The 20417-nt window shown below is 43.2% G+C and overlaps 1 protein-coding gene across 6 annotated transcripts in view; it reads left to right on the forward strand.

Annotated features, from left to right (window-relative positions):
- Positions 1–20417, forward strand: part of LOC146567902 (ryanodine receptor 2-like) — a 327426-nt gene that overhangs the window by 128124 nt on the left and 178885 nt on the right. For 5 of the 6 annotated variants that reach the window (XM_085283596.1, XM_085283600.1, XM_085283597.1 and 2 more), the window contains exons 27-36: positions 3874–3978; positions 4668–4842; positions 6345–6553; positions 6672–6842; positions 7799–7944; positions 8107–8221; positions 8383–8543; positions 11033–11189; positions 15827–15913; positions 16305–16436. In XM_085283596.1, the coding sequence (XP_085139722.1) occupies positions 3874–3978; positions 4668–4842; positions 6345–6553; positions 6672–6842; positions 7799–7944; positions 8107–8221; positions 8383–8543; positions 11033–11189; positions 15827–15913; positions 16305–16436 (1458 nt within the window). The remainder of the gene's footprint in view (positions 1–3873; positions 3979–4667; positions 4843–6344; positions 6554–6671; positions 6843–7798; positions 7945–8106; positions 8222–8382; positions 8544–11032; positions 11190–15826; positions 15914–16304; positions 16437–20417) is intronic. The other variant, XM_085283599.1, reaches the window with a different exon arrangement.

Below are 20417 nucleotides of genomic sequence, written 5' to 3' on the forward strand. Positions count from 1 at the left end.
ACATCAGAGATTGTCTGATACAAATATTAAGCTCTCTGTGAAACATCTTCCTAATACATCCTTACTTTGGGAAATATTTTTCTGAACAAATTACTCAACTTAATTTTACACCCTTATACAATCAGCCACTGATTTGTTTTTTATGATGATGATTTTGATTCACTCGCTGGGCCCACGTCCTCACTTTAGGTTTGACAGTGTTTTAGTAGATAAAGGTGGATGGCTTAGACATGAATTGAGCTGCGGTTTGGGGAAGGCCTCGAAGGGGAACCCATGCAGTGCAGTGGTGCTTTTTCTAAACATTAGACCCATAAAACTTTAAACTGGATCTATTTAAGCATAATTAAATGTTTTTATGTTCGTTGCAATACGAATATTGTAAAATGGATTTGACTGTGAATCATGAGCCAAGCTTGAAACCTGGATCCCCCGTAGCCGGTTACCAAGATTACGTGAAGTACCCTCAGAAGGTCTGCTAGATGATGTTAATGCAGCACTACGGGCAATACCTACAACCACGATTACCGACACTAACAAGCTGATCTACAATACGGCAGCAGTGATCAGTGAGATGCTTCGCTACAAGTTGAACAGCGACAAGGGGCAGTACCCACCATGGAGAAGGAGGCTAGAGGGCAAGATCAAAGTAGCACGGAGGGAGGTTAGCCAACTAACGGAGTTGCAGAAAGGTGCGACAAATAAGGTGCCTAAGAAATACAGCAAGCTGTCCATACCTGAGGCCTTGGAAACTGCCAAGCAAAGACTCACAGCCTTGGCCAGCCGCTTGAGGAGGTACACCAGAGAGATAGAAGGCAGGAGAATAAACCAGCTGTTCTCCACAGAACCAGCAAAGGTGTACTCTCAGTGGCAAGGGAACAATAAGAGAGCAGCACCACCAAGGCTGGAGACGGAGCAATACTGGAAGAGCATATGGGAGAAGGATGCAACCCATAACGGCAATGCTCAGTGGCTAGAGGATCTGAGGGCAGACCACAGCGACCTCCCTGAACAGGGTCCAGTAACCATCACAGTGGCAGATATCCAAGAAAGGGTCTCCAGTATGAAGAGTTGGACAGCACCAGGGCCCGACATGGTTCACGCCTACTGGCTGAAGAAGCTGACTGCACTCCACGAGCGTCTGGCAGCACAAATGAACCAGCTGCTAGTTAACGAGAGACACCCGGAATGGCTAACTGAAGGCCGGACGGTCCTGATCCCCAAGGACCCCAAGAAGGGACCGGTCCCCTCCAACTACCGACCAATAACCTGCCTCAGTACTACATGGAAGCTCCTGTCAGGCATCATATCGGCTAAGATGAACAGGCACATGGGTCAATACATGAGTGGGACACAGAAAGGAATTGGCAAGAATACCAGAGGCGCAAAACACCAGCTACTGGTAGACAGAACAGTCAGCAGAGACTGCAAGACCAGACTGACCAACCTGTGCACTGCCTGGATTGATTACAAGAAGGCCTATGACTCAATGCCCCACAGCTGGATACTGGAATGCCTAGAATTGTACAAGATCAATGGGACCCTAAGAGCCTTCATCAGGAACTCAATGGGGATGTGGCGTACAACACTAGAGGCCAACTCCAAGCCCATAGCACAAGTCACCATCAAGTGCGGGATCTACCAAGGAGATGCTCTGTCCCCACTGCTGTTCTGCATAGGCCTGAACCCCCTCAGTGAGATCATTAACAAGACTGGCTACGGATACCGACTATGGAACGGAGCAGTTGTCAGCCACCTCCTGTACATGGATGACATCAAGCTGTATGCCAAGAGTGAACGAGACATCGATTCACTGATCCACACTACCAGGCTATACAGCAATGGTAAATGGTAAATGGCCTGTATTTGTATAGCGCTTTTCTAGTCCCAAAGCGCTTTACACAACCTGTCATCCACCCATTCACACACACATTCACACACTGGTGATGGCAAGCTACAATGTAGCCACAGCCACCCTGGAGCGCACTGACAGAGGCGAGGCTGCCGGACACTGGCGCCACCGGGCCCTCTGACCACCACCAGTAGGCAACGGGTGAAGTGTCTTGCCCAAGGACACAACGACCGAGACTGTCCAAGCCGGGGCTCGAACCGGCAACCTTCCGATTACAAGGCGAACTCCCAACTCTTGAGCCACATTGGAATGTCGTTCGGACTGGAGAAGTGTAGTCGGATGGTAACAAAGAGAGGGAAGGTAGTCAGAACTGAGGGGATTGAACTACCAGAAGGCAACATTGCAGACATAGAGGACAGTTACAAGTACCTGGGGATCCCGCAGGCGAATGGGAACCATGAAGAGGCCGCTAGAAAAGCTGCAACCACCAAGTACCTGCAGAGGGTCAGGCAAGTCCTGAGGAGTCAGCTGAATGGTAAGAACAAGATCCGGGCCATCAACACGTACGCCCTGCCCGTGATCAGGTACCCTGCTGGGGTAATAGGCTGGCCAAAGGAGGAGATAGAAGCCACTGACATAAAGACAAGAAAGCTCCTTACCATGCATGGAGGGTTTCACCCCAAGTCCAGCACCCTGAGGCTGTACGCTAAGCGGAAGGAAGGGGGCCGGGGACTGGTGAGTGTCAGCACCACAGTCCAGGATGAGACAACGAACATCCAAGAATACATTGGGAAGATGGCCCCAACTGACCGAGTGCTCAGTGAATACCTCAGGCAGCAGAAACCCAAGAAAGAGGAGGGAGACGAGGAACCATCATGGAAGGACAGGCCCCTGCACGGTATGTACCACCGGCAGATAGAGGAGGTGGTTGATATCCAGAAATCCTACCAGTGGCTGGACAAAGCTGGACTGAAAGACAGCACAGAGGCACTGATCATGGCAGCACAAGAACAAGCTCTGAGCACAAGATCCATAGAGGCTGGGGTCTATCACACCAGGCAAGACCCCAGGTGCAGGCTGTGTAAAGATGCCCCAGAGACAATCCAGCACATAACAGCAGGGTGCAAGATGCTAGCAGGCAAGGAACGCCATAACCAAGTGGCCGGCATAGTGTACAGGAACATCTGTGCCGAGTATAACCTGGAAGTCCTGAGGTCAAAATGGGAGATGCCCCCAAGGGTGGTGGAGAATGACCGAGCTAAGATCCTGTGGGACTTCCAGATACAGACGGACAAAATGGTGGTGGCTAACCAACCGGACATAGTGGTGGTAGACAAACAGAAGAAGACGGCCGTAGTGATCGATGTAGCGGTTCCGAATGACAGCAATATCAGGAAGAAGGAACACGAGAAGCTGGAGAAATACCAAGAGAAGAGAAGAGAAGAGCTCGAGAGGATGTGGAGGGTGAAGGTAACGGTGGTCCCCGTGGTAATCGGAGCACTAGGTGCGGTGACTCCCAAGCTAGGCGAGTGGCTCCAGCAGATCCCGGGAACAACATCGGAGATCTCTGTCCAGAAGAGCGCAGTCCTGGGAACAGCTAAGATACTGCGCAGGACCCTCAAGCTCCCAGGCCTCTGGTAGAGGACCCGAGCTTGAAGGATATATATATATATATATATATATATATATATATATATATATATATATATATATATATATATATATATATATATATATAAACTTGTTTTTAGACTGTGGAGCTTGAAACTAGAAAATTTTCACTTGTTCCATTGGCAGATTTTTTTCCCTCTTATTTCAAGCAACAATATCTTGTATTAAGTGAAAAAAATCTGCCAATGGAACAAGTGAAAATTAATATAGTTAGTATATCTTACTCTTTAGCTGATTTTGTCTTATTTTAAATGTGATGAAATTATTTTGACTAGAAATAAGACAAATATGCCTTTTATTATATTTGTAAAACACTTTCCAAACTGGACATTAACGTGGTCCTAATCATGTAGGTTCTAACAGCTGGAGAGATGAGGGTCGGCTGGGCCAGGCCAGGATGTCTACCAGACCAGGAGCTGGGCTCTGATGATCAGGCATTTGTCTTTGATGGCTTCAAGGTGCAGTCATTTCACAAATCTCATTTATTTATTATATTCAGGCATTTTTTTTTTATTTCTAATGTGAATGTTCATTATCTTTACACAGAAAAATGAAAAACATCAGCCTCTTTACAATAACCTACATTTTTAATAAATGAGTCAGTTTTACATCCTATGATTAGTTCTTAATCCAACTTATAGTTATGAAAAAATACAATCTCTTTTAACACTTGTTATTCTGAGATCAGGTCCTGAGTTGTAAAAGGACTGACTGGACACTTTAGGTTGGAGACAAATTATTGCTCCAGGTGAAAAAGCTTGAAGTATCTCAGCTTTTTATTCATGAGTGGGTAGGGGAAGAGTGGGGAACCGATGGGTAGACTGCCAGTGCAGTGATGACATCAGCAATCTTTGGTCCAGGTCTTTCATGTTCAACTTGAAGGAGTTGAACCCGCACACATCTTGTGTTGGCCAAGGAGAGAGTGGCCTGGCCTGGTTACACAGTGACCTTAATAAGCACTAAACAATGGATGGATGTATAGACAATTTGATTCATACTATGAGCATCATAGAAATGGCAAAAACAGTCAATATTTTTTCTAATGGGTAGACAAAAGCCTTGGTAATAACACCACTACATCTCCACACTGATCATCCCTGTAACTGCATGTGTGTGCACGCACCCCTGCATGTACTGTGTTTTCTAGGTGCAGCGCTGGCACCAGGGGAATGAACACTTTGGCCGAGCCTGGCAGATAGGAGATGTGGTGGGCTGCATGGTGGATCTGAATGAGCACACCATGATGTTCACACTCAATGGAGAAGTGTTGCTGGATGATTCTGGATCAGAGCTGGCCTTCAAGGACTTTGAAGTCGGTGAAGGTCAGTACTCTGTCCTGGACAGCACATGCATTTGTAAAAACAGGAGACACTGCTCATTTTCAAGACCAAAGAGTAAATCTTACTAAACATACCAACTAGGGAAAGCAGGTGGCCCAAGTGTTCTTCTGGGTAAATAACTGATGAAAGAACATATTTACTCAATTATTAGTCTGTCAATTTTGTTAGCCTGTTTCTTACATTTAATTAAATGTGTTTCTCCTATGTTTCAAAGTTTGTAACTATGATTTTTTTAACAGCTGACTATTTCTGTAGGAAACTCTTAAAATGTCAGTCGTTACTTAGAAAACTTTTAACACAGAGGTTGGAACCAGCAAACTTTGGCATTTGAAAAAAACAACAACTAAATGACTGACCATACTGTTGCCAGTTAATTTTTAAACCAATGATGATAGATATAAATATATTTCATCAGTAGTAAATATATTGAAAAGCAAAGCTTTTATCACAAAGGTGCAACATCTGGATACACTGTATGAAATATAGGATATCTTTCAATAAGAAGCTGTTTATATTAGAGTGTAAGATACCAACTCTTCACAGCAATTTTAAGACAGTATAGAGATATCAAATGTCTATCCTAGAAGAATATGTTTATGTGGTGGAGGAATATAAGGATCCAGGTGTCCACATATACAACCAGCTGAAGTGGAAGACCAATACAGAGGCTGTACAAAATTAGGGAAGGAGCAGGAAATGGGCATTTCCTAAGGAAGCACAGAGTCTGTCATTTTTTTAAGCCGAAGCCAAATTATTATTTGGCTGTCTATGCAATTGTCACTGTGTCCAGTGTTTTAAACAGATCAATGAAGTGCACAGTGCATCTCCTTCTATACAACACAGTCATCATTTACTATCTTACAAGCTGATGCTGAGGCGCTTAACCAGCATATCCTTTGAACTGCAGTTTAGTTTAAGACTGATGGCAAAAAACACTTTGAATGCTTCAGGTTTCTTCTTGGAAGTCAGAGTAACTCCACTTTTAGAAACAGGATATTTATACCTCTGTTTTATTAATAGTCCTAAAGCTCAGTAATGTTATCTGGACAGCAGCTGATAAGTCTACCAGATTCATTTCTTAGCATTGTCTTCTTTGATTTAAGGCTCCCAAAGGTAAATATGTCAGAATAGTTTTGATGATAACTCACTTCCCAACATCTCTTCTCTTCTTCTTTCTCTTTTCTGTCCTCCGGTCCTGTCCATTCTGATTGTAATAACTTAAAATGTAAAAAAATAAATAAAGATCAAATAACCTATGACAATCAAGTGGACCAGCAAAAGCCGTAATGGTCTGCTTGGGAAAATAAACCTGTTGGGCGTATTTCTTGGCCAGAGAGGCAAAAACAAAACATAATTTTGGTGATTAAGGAGCACTGACTATGATAGCATTTAGATGTGAAAGAAGCAGATTATCTAGTGCGCAGATTTTAAGATACATAATTAATATATGTTTTATAGGATTTGACTGTTTTTGTCTGTCACAGGTTTTATACCAGTTTGCAGTCTGGGTGTGTGTCAGGCTGGGAGAATGAACTTTGGTAAAGATGTCAGCACTTTAAAGTACTTCACCATTTGTGGCCTACAAGAAGGCTATGAGCCTTTTGCTGTTAACATGAACCGGGATGTCACCATGTGGCTTAGCAAGAGGCTCCCTCAGTTTGTACCAGTACCCCTCCACCACCAACACATCGAGGTGAGGACAGGACCGTGGATACATTTCAACACATTCTCAATATTTAACAAACGTGTTGAATAAATAACCAAAAAATAAGCTGAGCTGAATAAAACATATGTTTGTGTTTCTTTTTCAGGTGACGAGGATAGACGAGACAATAGAGTCGTGTCCATGCCTGAAGGTCACTCAGAAGTCCTTCGGCTCACAGAACAGCTACACTGACATTACCTTCTACAGACTTAGCATGCCCATAGAATGTGCCGAAACCAGGTGCCCACCAAACGGCAGCCTCTTCTCACCAAAGAGGGTAACAGATACTTTTTGTAAAACTCACATAAATGCAATCAAAAATGCATAAATGCAAATGCAGGAGCTGGAGTTCTCTGGGCAAAAATGCCTTGTTAGAGGTCTGAAGAGAATGATCATCCGCGTTGAGCTGCAGCAGTAACTCAAATCGCCTCTTGTTACAAACAATGTGCAGAAGTGTGGGGCTTGGTGTGTTTATTTCCAGTTGTAGCTTTTCTGAAAGAATTTTCTTCACTTTCTCCTCTGTTCAGGTCTCCCCCAGTGACTCCACAATACGCTCAGTTACTAGGTTGTTACGCCATCTTGTTAGTGACAGCCAACAGAATGTCACACACGTTGAATGTTAGAGTTCAATTTTTCAGTTTCAGATTTTATGTGATCCACGTCTTTATGTGTAAACTGAAGGCCTGTTTAGATCTTGTATAACTCACTTTTTATTGCCTCTGTTCTGGAGTTTATTGAATCCATAATGACTCTGACAAAGCTTTTAAAGTTTTCCTGTTGCTGTTGTAGCAACACCAAGTCATAAGAGTCCCATATTCGTCGTCTGATTCTGTCTCTGCTCTGGATTTAGGTGGCATTTTACAACACTGTTAACTTGATATCTGACACCTGGCTTCTCTCACAGTTTTCTAGCTTGTGACGTTGAAATAATTTATAATTAATAATGTTATAGTAGTCGTAGTGATTCTGTTAAAGCTGCTGTGAAACATGGAGACTGATATCTAACTACATTAGTTGAACAAAATCATGTTCAACTCCTTCACAACATTTTTTAACAATTTTCTTAGTTTTTTTTTACAAAGTCTCATGAATCCACTGAACAAACCGTGACTAAAAGGTCTGGGTGATATTATACAGAGTGACCTAAAACAGAGTTTAACAGATTTATGTCAGGACTTCTTTGATTACTTCCTGTTGCAGTGGTGTTGTGCATTCAGTTGTGTGTTTCTGCAGGAGTTGGAGGACTTTGAAAATGTGTCAGATTTTGAGGTCCTGATGAAGTCATCTCACAGTCATAATGGTCCCAATGGACCCGACAGAGATGAATTCAACAACCACAAAGATTATAACCAGGAGAAGCCCTCCAAGCTCAAACAGCGGTAATCCCTCCATCCTCTCAACAAACCCTTGACTCATTAACATCACATTAATGAGGCTTCAGATTGTTAAATGTTCCTCTTGTGATATTTATCCAAGGTTTTGAACTCTAGCAATCTCTTTCCTCTCTTTCATGGTGTTTATTTCTTAATCCAATCTACCAGGTTGACGCTGAAGAGAAACAAGCCAGACAACAGCTGTCCCTCATCTGCTCGTGTATCGGAGGAGGTGATGGCTGATGACAGAGTTAGCTCTGATTTCCTCATGCAAGCCTCCACTGTAAGACAACTGTCATGATGCGTAGCTCATAAATCCAGTGAGCAAGTGTGGCTTGATTTATAGGAGATGAATGTTTTTTGCTGAACCTGGTTCAAAATGCTCAGTGTGCTTTAACTCCTGTATTGGTTTACATGTGATTGCACCTCTTGCTCTTTCTGCAGTACTACTATTCAGTGCGGATCTTCCCAGGTCAGGAGCCCAGCAGTGTTTGGGTAGGCTGGGTGACTTCTGACTTCCATCAGTATGACCCGTGCTTTGAGCTGCACAAGGTCCGGACTGTCACGGTTACCCTGGGAGACGAAAAGGGCAAAGTTCATGAGAGGTTAGTCAAGTCTCTTGTGGAAGTGTATGGATAGGTTTCTGGGCTGAGTGGCATGTTGCAACAGAGCTGCAGGATTTTGCGTGAGTGTAAGAATGTTTCACCTGTTTATCAGCTTGTTTATGTTTTATCATAGACTTTATGCAAGGTTGGCTGTAGCTACACTAGATGTCATGATAAAGGGTGGATCTGACAGCGAATGGTGGGCTCATGAATGACTTGTCATTAGCCAGTGGGTGTCCTGTGTCCTTCATTTTCTCAGTCACAGCCACACCATAGATGACTGTTAAAACATGTTATGAACTGGGAAACCTCCCATACAGTAGGATATAAGCAATGCTATGAAAAAGCTTTTTAAATGGACATTTTAACATGGGAGTCTGTGGGGATTGATTTGCTTTTGGAGCCAGCCTCAAGTGGCCTCTAGAGGAACTGCAGCTTCTGGAACTTTGGCTTTGATGTCATATTTCTGCCTGTTGCCTCTTGTTTGTGATATTGTGCATCACCAAGCTGAAGTACAACAGGTGAGATAGAATTTGCAGAAAATGTTAAATTTTTGTGATTTATATCGTTATCGGACGATAGATGTCTTATATCGGGATATGAGATTTTGGTCATATTGCACAGCCCTAGTCCAGCTCTACATTTGCACCTAAAGATCAAAGGTCACTCTTTCGAGGATGCCCGTGTTCACAGTTTGGACTGAGAAGACAGATGATTTGAAAGACGTGATACATGTCCACTGTAAATAGACATCATGAACAGAGGTGGTGGCTTAGAACACGAACTGTCAGCCACCTACAATGCAGATTCCTTCCCTGAACACCACTCACATTTTGTGTTAGGTGGCCTAATAGGTCAAATCGTAGGGTGATGCACGGTCTCACAGTGGTAGACCCACTCCCTTTTTCAACCCTGGCTAATGTGATGAAGCACATGATTAACGACCCTCTTAAGGGACAACCCTCATTTAGGGTTAAAGACCTCGGACTCTCCACCATTTGGTTTAAGAACTTGAAGAAGCCTCTTGGATGAGAGTTTAAACATCTTCATGAGTTCCAGTCACTTTCTCTCCAAGCTCCTTAGATTACCTTGCACTCTTTAGTGTCGTTGGGAAAAACACCAGCACACGATATGACCAACTGCATGCACACAGTTTTTGCAATGATGTTTGTGGATTGGAAACGTTCTAGAAACCCTGCATTTGAAAAAAAAAATCCATTGCTCCCTTTATGCTCACTCTTCCTTAGGGCTTACTAGATGCTGAAGTACTGCGACTAAAACTTAAGGACATCTGCACCAAAAACGCAGTTCCAGATGGCTCTGGCTCAATTATAACCACAGAGCTATAAATAATGCACAAATTATATGTTTTTGCTTATTTCATCTCTTTGTATGGGATCAGCCCTGGTGACGGATACATCAGTGTGTTACTGTTCCCTCCATTTAGGCTGAAATTGGTCTGACGTTTGAAGCCGGCAGTGCAGGGAACTAAAAACTCCCTTCAAATGTCTTCAATGTAAAGCAATACACCTTTTCTTTTTTATAAATTTAAGGAAAAGAATGTACAGATATTTGTGTGAAAATGTAGGGTTTACAGTAAAAAGTTGTCAGAAAATAAATGGTCAAGTAAAATAGAGATACCTGAAAATTCTTCTTAAGCAGAATAACAAAGTATTTGAACTTCAGCACTTCCCACCCCTCAACTCTATGATGACCTTTCTCACTTGTACTGCCATCTCTTTGGAGCTTATATTCAAAATTAAAGTCAGCAATTAATCTGTGCTACAATACACCGGGGAAGCCTGGATTTTAAGCCTTTTGGGACTGTTATGTTGGACACTGAATTATTATTGACATTCATAACGCACATCTACACCATCATAACATCTTGTTTAGAGCAGCACAACATTTTCCATTAATGTACCGGGCAATCTTAGGAAAACTCACTTTTCTTTATGGCAGCCACCACACACTCCTGTAAAGGCTTACAGACACAAACTGATTCATTCACTAAAATACTTAAACATCGAGAAATGCACAGATCCAGATAAACACATAAACACATGCAAACTACCTCATCCAGAAGATACAGGATGCAGTTAAAGAACGGGGCAGGATGCTAACCCCATGTTGCTCTCGAATGCATTGTTCTGAATATGAGTGTGTGTGTGTGTGCGTGTGTGTCTTAGCTAGAATGCAGTAGAAAAGTGGTACATAGGAACCAGTCCATTTACCATTTAGTCTGAAAAACAAAGGAACTGGCCAATTCAATTTTCAAATAATTTGAAAATAGAGACTACGTATAAAAATAATTAAAGATCTTAAGACGTTCATGCAAAAATTCTATAAAACCCCTCGAATTAAAGCTGAATATCTGCACTTCAGTCACATATTGGTTGTTTGACTTAAAATCCACTGTTGTGATGTACAGAGGCACAACAGAAAATTATGGACCTAACTCTACATTACTTTCCACTTGTGTCCTGCAGCATAAAACGCAGCAACTGTTACATGGTGTGGGGTGGAGAAAGCAGCAGCCCCACTCAGGGGAGGAACAACGGCTTAGAGATTGGCTGCCTGGTTGACACTACAAACGGTCTGCTGACATTCACAGCCAATGGCAAAGAACTCAGCACATACTACCAGGTAAATATGTATGCTTTGATTCCAGGTTTTCATTTTTGTACATCATTTTATTTTTTTATTCTGCAAGAAAATAGGTGCTTTTTTGTTTTTTGAACCAGTTCTGATAAAACCATGTCTCCATCTACAAACACACTATGTTGTCCTCCACCTTTCCTCGCCTACTAATGAACCAGGCATCCACTGACTCATCAAAAAAATACATATATGGATCTCTAAGTTATTAGACATTTAACCAGTTTCTGTAATGTTGCCTCTGTACACCACAGTGTATTCTAAAACAGTGAAGATGTGACTGAAGTGTAGCATTAATCGTTGGAGTTGATTTCAAGCAATGTGATGTACAAAGAAATATGACGCAAGTGAAGGAAGCAATAATTAATGTGCACAACCAACTTAACCTGTCAAGAATTATATAAACTTTGCATGCAAATAATCAGAGTCTTAAAAAGAAGGAATGCACTTCTCAGCACAGCAACACCACAAGAGTCAAGAAATTGTAAAATTATTTCCAGCAGTTTGTGGACTGCTGCTTTCAGTTGACAGGATTTCCAGGTTAGCCTTTGCTGGAAGCTGAAGGTGGGTGTAGTAACATTCCTGCAAAGCATCTTGTGGGATTTCTTGGATTCTAGACTTAAGACAGTCACTGACAAAAGATTTTAATCCAAGTATTAAAATCAATCCTGATATTTCATATCCAATTACTTTTGAGCCCCTGATAATGGGACACTATAAAAATGGCTGTAATTCACTACTCAGGGAATTTGAAACCCACTGAATTAAAGCTAAAATTTTACACTTTGATCACATCTTAATTGTTTGTTTTAAAATCCAGTGTGGTGGTGTACTGAGGCAAAGTAAAAAAAAAAAAAACCTCACTGAATTCAAATAAAGGTCTAAAAGAAAACTGAATGGAATGTAGCTAAGAAATAATCTTAGATTTAAATTAAAACTTAAATCAACAGTTTGGCAGAAATTGCTATCACACTTCCAACAAAATGCAGGTAGCAGTACTGTAGTACTGCTAGCAACTACAGTTGTGGTCACAAGTTAACAGAGAGTCATTGTGGGAAATACTGTGATGGCAATTTTAGGCTTGTGTTGATTTCTTTGAATTGTGGAATGACTGAATAGATTGAAGTTCGAATTTATTTAGGATTTTTAGTGAAAAGATATAAGATCCACTAATATTTGGTTGAATGTCAATTAGCAAGTTACACCTCAACCATACATATTCGTTAGCTACCAGTTCGCTTCTGCCATAATTCTGGATGTTCTGGATATTTGTAACACCCAGTTGTGCCCAAATTTCAACCATCTCGCTTTTCATTTGAGGTCCAGAATTTGGGGACCATCCTCTAGCTCAGGGGTCTCCAACTAAAATAGCAAGAGGTCCACTACCTCCGTCATCCAATCAATCTGGGGTCCGAACCTTTTAAATGAAACGACAAAAATATTTTCTTTAATATTTAACTAACAATATAGATTTGTAACTACTGATCAATAATTCGTACGCTTATTAAATCATCTGCTGAACAGAAAAATGCAATCCAGTTAAAGTACGAATGTTAAACAAAAAACTGTTTAACAATGAAATTATGCAATAATCTACACAACATGTATTGCACATAAACCAACAAGTGCTTTAAACGGCGCAGAAAATATGTTTGACAAACCCAACACAACGTAACTTAGAACATATTCCAGAACAGTGCTGGCTCTCACTTCAGTAGGAGGAACTTGCAGGGACATTTGCAGCTAGCATTTTAAACTTTGGTTGAAATGGGCTCAGTTCAATTCTTAAGCATGCATGCAAATGTTCATTAGTCAGTTGTGAGCGAAGCCTGTCCATTTATCTTTTAATGTCCGATTTTCGTGGACTTTATGCATTTTTGACAAAGCCATTCTTTTTTTACTCACTCTGCACCACAAAGTCACCATTGTACTATCAGCAAGCACTATCTCCCAGGGTTGTAATTTAGCAATCTGTGTTGAGGACCTGCAGTTTTTTCTTCTTTGTTTTTTTTTTTTGGTGGTTGGTGGTGCAATACCGCCACCAGCTGGCTTGGAGTGTGGACCAGAATTTTGCTGACCCACATAGCTGCCTCTCACACCTGTTCAAAAGTCAGCCACGCAGCCGGCAGGAGTAAATTACCTAACTACATAGTAAAGGATTAAATGCTTTGCGGTCCAGGCAAAACTCCCTTGGGGTCTGGATTTGGACTTGAGTCCTGGGGTTGGGGACCCCGGCTCTAGCTTAATTGTTCCATCCTCTTTGTTCATTGTAGTAATGCCACAGTCAGCGGAACTACATTAAAGCATGATGCTATCACAATCAGATTTGACAGCTAGTACAGTTTTCTTTGGTGTAAAAGCCCCACTCCACTTCATCTTACTCCTCTGCTTGTGGTCAAATAGCTCAATCTTTGTCTTGTCTGACCACAAAACCTTTATCCAGAAGGCATATATATATATATATATATATATATATATATATATATATATATATATATACAAACATGTGCATCCAATCCTTTTGTTTTTTTGAAGTCATTAAACACGTATGCTGTATAGTCATTTTACAATGAAAGAAGAAGATTTTAAAAACTTGAGGTTACTCTATACCGTAACCACTATTCTCTGATAAATCCCACTGTGGGGAAACTTAAATGGTGGCTGTGAAACTGCTGCCAGGACCAGGAGCTTGTACGTAGGGAGGTTCAGACACGGGCGTTCGTGGCCCTTTCATAAAATGGCAGACTAGCGGGTGATGCAGGTTGAAATGGCTCTGGGTGAGAGTAAAAGGAAAGGAATTTCCTGTGAGGCGGGCAAATGTGAATGTCAAAATATGGTATTTTAAGGGTCTGTTGATGTAAAGCAATTTCCTGGGCACACTAGAGTGGGATTTGTCAGCATCCTGAATTTGTACGACCTGAGATGCGGCTTTAGTGCCCTTAAGTCCAGTCGGACGCAGTCCTCCACCCTTCTTGGGAACAAGAAAATTCTTTGAGTAAAAGCTGCATCAGCTCTGCTCCTGAGATATTTCTCACAACGTAAATATTTATTTTTTCAAAATTCTGGATGATTCGCCTTTTACAAGAGAGAAAATCACTCTGGAAAATCTGGGAAGGGTGGTTGCAAATTGCAAGCAGTACCCTTGCTCTAATGTCCTCACAACCCACTCTGGTGTAGGGAGAGCTTGCCACCCTTCTGGTCTTGCTGAGAGAGGGCTCAAAGCCAGGCAGCCCACAGTGGAGGGCGCTTTGGCTTCCTCTTGTGGCAGAAACAGGTTCTGCAACCCTGGCCTGTTTTTGCCCAGCATTCATGGGGCTGGGTACCACAAGGAAATGGACCCCAGTGGTGTTTGTGTGTGAGGGCAATATGTTTTCAACATGTTTTCTGTGTTTTTCACAAACTTTTCCTGTGCCCTGGATGCACTTGATGAGTTTTTAATAAACTGTGTGTGCTAGTGAGACTGTGACCCTTGACTCAGCTGAAAAGCATCTTGTCGTCTCTTTATTGGAATGTGCACTGCGTGATCTAAAATCGGGTCCCAGGCAGAAGACACTTCTTCAAATGGGCTCTGGAACTGGGTCCTGAAGGGAACACAGAGCATGTGCTGGTCCAGCTCATCCATGGGGGATGTTAGGTGGTCAGCTTCTTCTTGTGGTCTGAACAGCAGGCAGGATGTGCTTCCTAGGCCAGTGGGTTCTGCAATTCCAGAGGAACTCGGCAATGAGGGATTTTTAAATGTCTGCATGGCAGCTGGATGACCCCCAGGAAAGGAAGCCCAAGAGTCACCTCTGCTGCTGAGGATAAATTCATCTGAGTCACCAGCCTCAGAAATCACAAGTTAACCTCAGATTAGAGCCCAGATAGATGCCACACAGAGTTCCAGTAGCAGACACATCTCTACATCAACTGTTCAGAGTGTGTGAATCAGGCCTTTATGGTCAAATAGCTGCTAAGAAACCACGACTAAGGAAAAGCAACAAGCAGAAGAGATTTGTATGGGCCAAGAAACACAAGGAATGGACATTAGACCAGTGGAAATCTGTGCTGTGGTCTTTCAAGCATGACCCCTCGTGTGGGGCGTGGTGGAAGCTAACACGCTCTCCAACTTGGCTTTATGGTGAAAAGTAGGCAAACTAAAAACGTGAGTCATGCTAGCGCCCAGTGACCAAGCTGTTAGCTTGCTTGAATAGACTGTTAAGCTAGCACTCACGTTAGCAGTCAGGAGAGATGGGGCTTCTAAGAAGTTAGAAGAGGAATTTGAATGACACTGCGTCACATCCTTTTATAGGGAGGAGGGCGGGACCTCCCTGATGACATAGAGGCTTCTGAGGACAATCCCGCGAGAGCATTCCCCATAGTGAGACACCAAAGCAAATGTTTGAAAGAGACCATGACATTCCTATGATGAATGTATGCAAACTTCTGACCACAACTGTAGGTACAAATCTACTTTGTGTGTCTCAGGCATGTCTCATACTGCACACTCAGTATTACCAGCACAACAACACTAAATCTGACACTCTGACTGCACACTGTGTCTCAAAATTTCAGAGTGCAGCAGTTATGGACTTTGACAGATCACCTCAGCATTTATAGGTAATTTTAGAAACTTTTCCCATGCACAGGTGGAACCCAGTACTAAGCTGTTCCCTGCAGTCTTTGCAAAGGCCACAAGTCCTAATGTCTTCCAGTTTGAACTGGGTCGTATTAAGGTGAGCACACACACACACACACACACACACACACACACACACACACACACACACACACACACACACACACACACACACATCAAAAACAAAAAGGGAAGAACTGAGAGAATGACTCTTGGTAAAATAATTAATAAAAGAGACTGATCACTGAAAACAACTTCATTTATATGCAAATGGTCAATGGTAACACCATAAGTGAAGACCAAGTCAAAAGGGGTGTTCTGCTGTGTGAGTGGGCCCTGAAACATGTTAAATGAAGTTAAACAAGTCCATTATTGTCAGCAGCTTCTTAGTAGATATATATATATAGAGAGAGAGATGTATATAGATAGATAGATATAGATATGTATGTATTTGGTCATTATCCAACTTTTTCTCTGTGTCCTGTCAGAATGTGATGCCTCTATCAGCTGGTCTGTTTAAGAGTGAGAAGAAGAACCCAGTTTCCCAATGTCCTCCACGGCTGCACGTACAGTTTCTTACTCCTGTTTTATGGAGTCGTGTTTCCAACCACTTCCTTAAGGTAACAGTGTCTTACTATAGTTCTGCATTACTATTACAGACCCGGGACACAAACCTGCCACCTGCAAACTCATGCAGAGTGTGTACACTATCCGCCCTTCATAAGCATCTCATATAATAAAGCACTACTTTTAAATTAAATCTCATGCCACTGGCATGACTGATTATTTCCCCTTAAATTGTGCCACATTTGTAAGGAAAACACATGTGTGGTTTGCGCTGCAGAGTTTAGTATGTGGATTTTACCCATGAAAAACTTGTCAAATCTTCTCTGGTAAAAAGAGCTTAATAGTCTAAGGCAGCTTTTCAAGTAATGGCCCATTTTATAGTCCATTTCTATGTCATCTGTCATAGAGACTCAAATGGCATTAAATATAATATCATGTGAAAAAAAAACATTTGCCCCGTTGCTGATTTCTTATTTATTTCCCTTCTTTTTTTTTTTTTAACATATTTAATATATGGTTAAGCTCCAACACATTTTAATATTAGACAAACATAACCCAGGTAAATCCAAAATATTTGCAGTAATAACTGGTTGTGCCATCCTTGGCCATAAATCTGTCAAAGCACTATGAAGGAATTTTAGCAAAGTGTTCATTTGTATATATTTTTTTTCATTTAGACTTGGAATTGATGGTGTGCTTGGGATCATTGTCCTGCTGACGACATACAGATCTATTTCGAATTAACTGATGATCCCGTTATGTCTTTGCACGGCTTTCACGAGTGCATGCACGAGGTCAAAAATTGGCTCGCAGGTAATTCTCTTATTCTAAATGACAGGAAAACTGAAATTATCGTGTTTGACAATAGTATCCCCCATGGCCAACTCCGTGATGGCCAACACCCCGATCCAGCAGCTGAATCATCTTTAGGAGACAGTCCTGGCACTTATTGGATTTTTTGGGTGCCCTGAAGCCTTCTTCAGAACAATTGAACCTCTTTCCTTGAAGTTCTTGATGATCTGATAATCCGATGATCCAGTTGATTTAGGTGCGATCTTAGTAGCAACAACATACTTGCCTGTGAAGGCCTTTACATGCAACACATTGATGGCTGCCTATGTTTCAAGCATCACCCTTCTTTGTAACGCATCCAGTCTGCTATTCTAATTCATCACCAATATTTGTGTCATTCTCAAAACTTTTGGCCACGACTGTATATACCAAAATATTCTACAATCAAAACTGAGGCCATTTTTCTGATAGGTAAAGCTTGGCCGAACAACGTGTATGTCAGGAATGCAAAGGCAGGACGATGGATATGGTGTTAAACTGAGGGTTCCCCTTCAGTGATGGAAAGGAGCGGAGGTTCATATCCCAGTGAAACCTCAAACAGTGACACTGGCTGGCTGAGGAGGTCATCAATTTATGGGCATATTCCACCCATGACAGCTGAGAGCTCCAGTGGGACTGTTAAGAAGAAACCACACAACATAGAGCTGCCTCCAGCTCCTGGTTGGCCCTCTCTGCCTGCCCGTTGGTCTGGGAAAGACTCACTTGGGCCGCCAGAACAGAGCAAAAGCTCCTTTCAAACCCATGATGTGAACTGTGGACCCCAATCGGACACAATGTCTTGAGCTATGCCAAGGCAGAACAATGAACAGTCAACAGCTTTGCTGTCTCCAAGGGGATGGGAAACCTGGGCAGAGCAATGAAATGTGCAGCTTTAGAAAAACAATCCACAATGGTCCATATGGTGGCATTACCTGAGGATGGTGGTAGTCCACTTATGAAATCCAGGGCGATGTGCGACCAGGGTCTCCTGGGAATAGGCAGGGACCTGAGAAACCCAACTGGTGGAGAGTTGGAGGCCTTATAATGCACACAGGTATAACGAGCAGAAACAAAATCCTGGACATCTCGAGCTAGTGACGGTCACCAGAACAAGCGTTACATCAGTGTTATTGTGCGGTTCTTATCCACAGTTAAACTTAGCAGAGTGGGCCCACTGAATCCCTTTGCTGCGCACTGCAGTGGTTATGTATAGTCAGTTAGGAGGGCCCGTTCCAGGGTCGGGTTTTTCCCACTCTGCGTTTCTCATTAGACCTTCAGTCTCCCATGTGAGGGCCCCTATGATGCAGGCTGCAGGCAGGATGGTCGGATTGAACCGAGTGAAGAACAGGGCCCACCTGGCTTGGCAATAGTTGAGGCGCTTCACCGTTTGCAGGTACTTGAGGTTTTTGCGGCCTTTACAGATGATCAGTGGCTGCTCCGTCCCTTTTAGCCAGCACCTCCATTCCTCCAAGTCGAGCTTTATGGCCAGCAATTCTCGATCTCCCTCGTCATAGTTCCGCTCAGCCTGAACGAGAGAAATATGCACATGGGTGAAGCTTACCCCCAGAGTGCTGGGATAACACCGCTCCAACTCCCAGATCCGACGTGTCCACTTCTACTATGAATGGCTGAGAGAGGTCTGGTTGCAGCAAGATGGGCATGGAGGCAAACTTATTGTTGAGTTCGGAGAATGGTTGCTGCGCCACAGGAGCCCACTGGAAAGGAACTTTGGGAGAGGTTAAACATGCGAAGGGCAGAGCAATGCCACTGAAATCATTGCTGTAGAAATTTACAAAGCCCAGAAACCTCTGCAGCTGCTTATGGGTCTGGGGCTCCGGCCATTCTACCACTGCCTTAATTTTAGCTGGATCCACCTGCAGCTGGCCCTGGTAAATGGCCTGTATTTGTATAGCGCTTTACTAGACCCTAAGGACCCCAAAGCGCTTTACACATCCAGTCATCCACCCATTCACACACTGGTGATGGCAGGTACATTGTAGCCACAGCCACCCTGGGGCGCACTGACAGAGGCGAGGCTGCCGGACACTGGCGCCAGCCGGACCCTCTGACCACCACCAGTAGGCAACGGGTGAAGCGTCTTGCCCAAGGACACAACGACCGAGACTGTCGGAGCTGGGGCTTGAACCGGCAACCTTCCGATTACAAGGCAAACTCCCAACTCTTGAGTCACGATCGCCCCATCCCTGTTCCACAATGAACCCCCCAAAAAGCGACAGACTGAACTTGGAACTCACATTTTAGAAATATAACAGGGAGGTATTGAAAGCTGTTTTCCACTCATCCCCTTCCTTGATCCTTACTAAATGATAGGCATTCCTTAAATCCAATTTTGTGAAAATGGTGGCTTCTTGTAACAGTTCAAAAGCAGAAGATAACAATGGCAGGGGATACTTGTTCTTTATCGTTATTTTGTTTGGAGGGACTTGGCCTTTTTCTCCACAATGAAGAACCCCGCCCTGAGTGGGGACTTGGAAGGGCGGATTATTCCAGCTGCCAGAGAATCACTGATTTAGTGTTCCATGGCCTCCCATTTCGGCTTAGAAAGACTGTACAGGTGACTGGTGGGGAGTGGTGCCCTCAAGAGCAGATCAATTCCACAGTCATATGGTCTCTGCGGAGGAAGTGAGAGAGCCAAGTCCTTGCTAAATACTTCAGCTAGGTCATGGTAAACTGCAGGAGGCACCGTAGGGGTCAGTTGCAATATGTGCTGGGCTGATGGGATGGGGTGGGTATCCAATATCCCTTTCGCCTGCATCAACTCCCACCTCCAACAGAGTTAGACAGCATTCCGAGGGAGACTGGGGACACTGAGTCCAAATGGTCCACGTTCAGGACCAAAACTGCTGAAGCTGCTGCACTGAGTTGTGGCCGCAAGGTGGTTGGTGCCTGTCATGCACCAACCACCAAACCACATGTCGAACCAGATGGTCAACCCCAGAGGGGAAGGGAACCATCAGCCATGGAAGGAGTCCTATTGAGCTTGGTTAGCCTGAAGGACTTCGGAAGCAGCCGGTGGGTACCAACAGGCCAAGCAGAACGGGGCAGTGGCTGAAGCAAATACTTGAGTTTGGGTGTTTCCTCTAAGGAAGACGTGTCAGTGGGATTAAGGAAATCTGCGAAGCATTCCTTCCAACACCCGACAATGTCCTCAGTCGAAGTCAGCAGCACATTTGACCATGTCC

Source organism: Mchenga conophoros, linkage group LG8 (genome assembly GCF_057382185.1).
Source record: "Mchenga conophoros isolate Kocher_MC1m ecotype Shallow Benthic linkage group LG8, M_conophoros_male_GT1.1, whole genome shotgun sequence".
NCBI classification, from domain to species: domain Eukaryota; kingdom Metazoa; phylum Chordata; class Actinopteri; order Cichliformes; family Cichlidae; genus Mchenga; species Mchenga conophoros.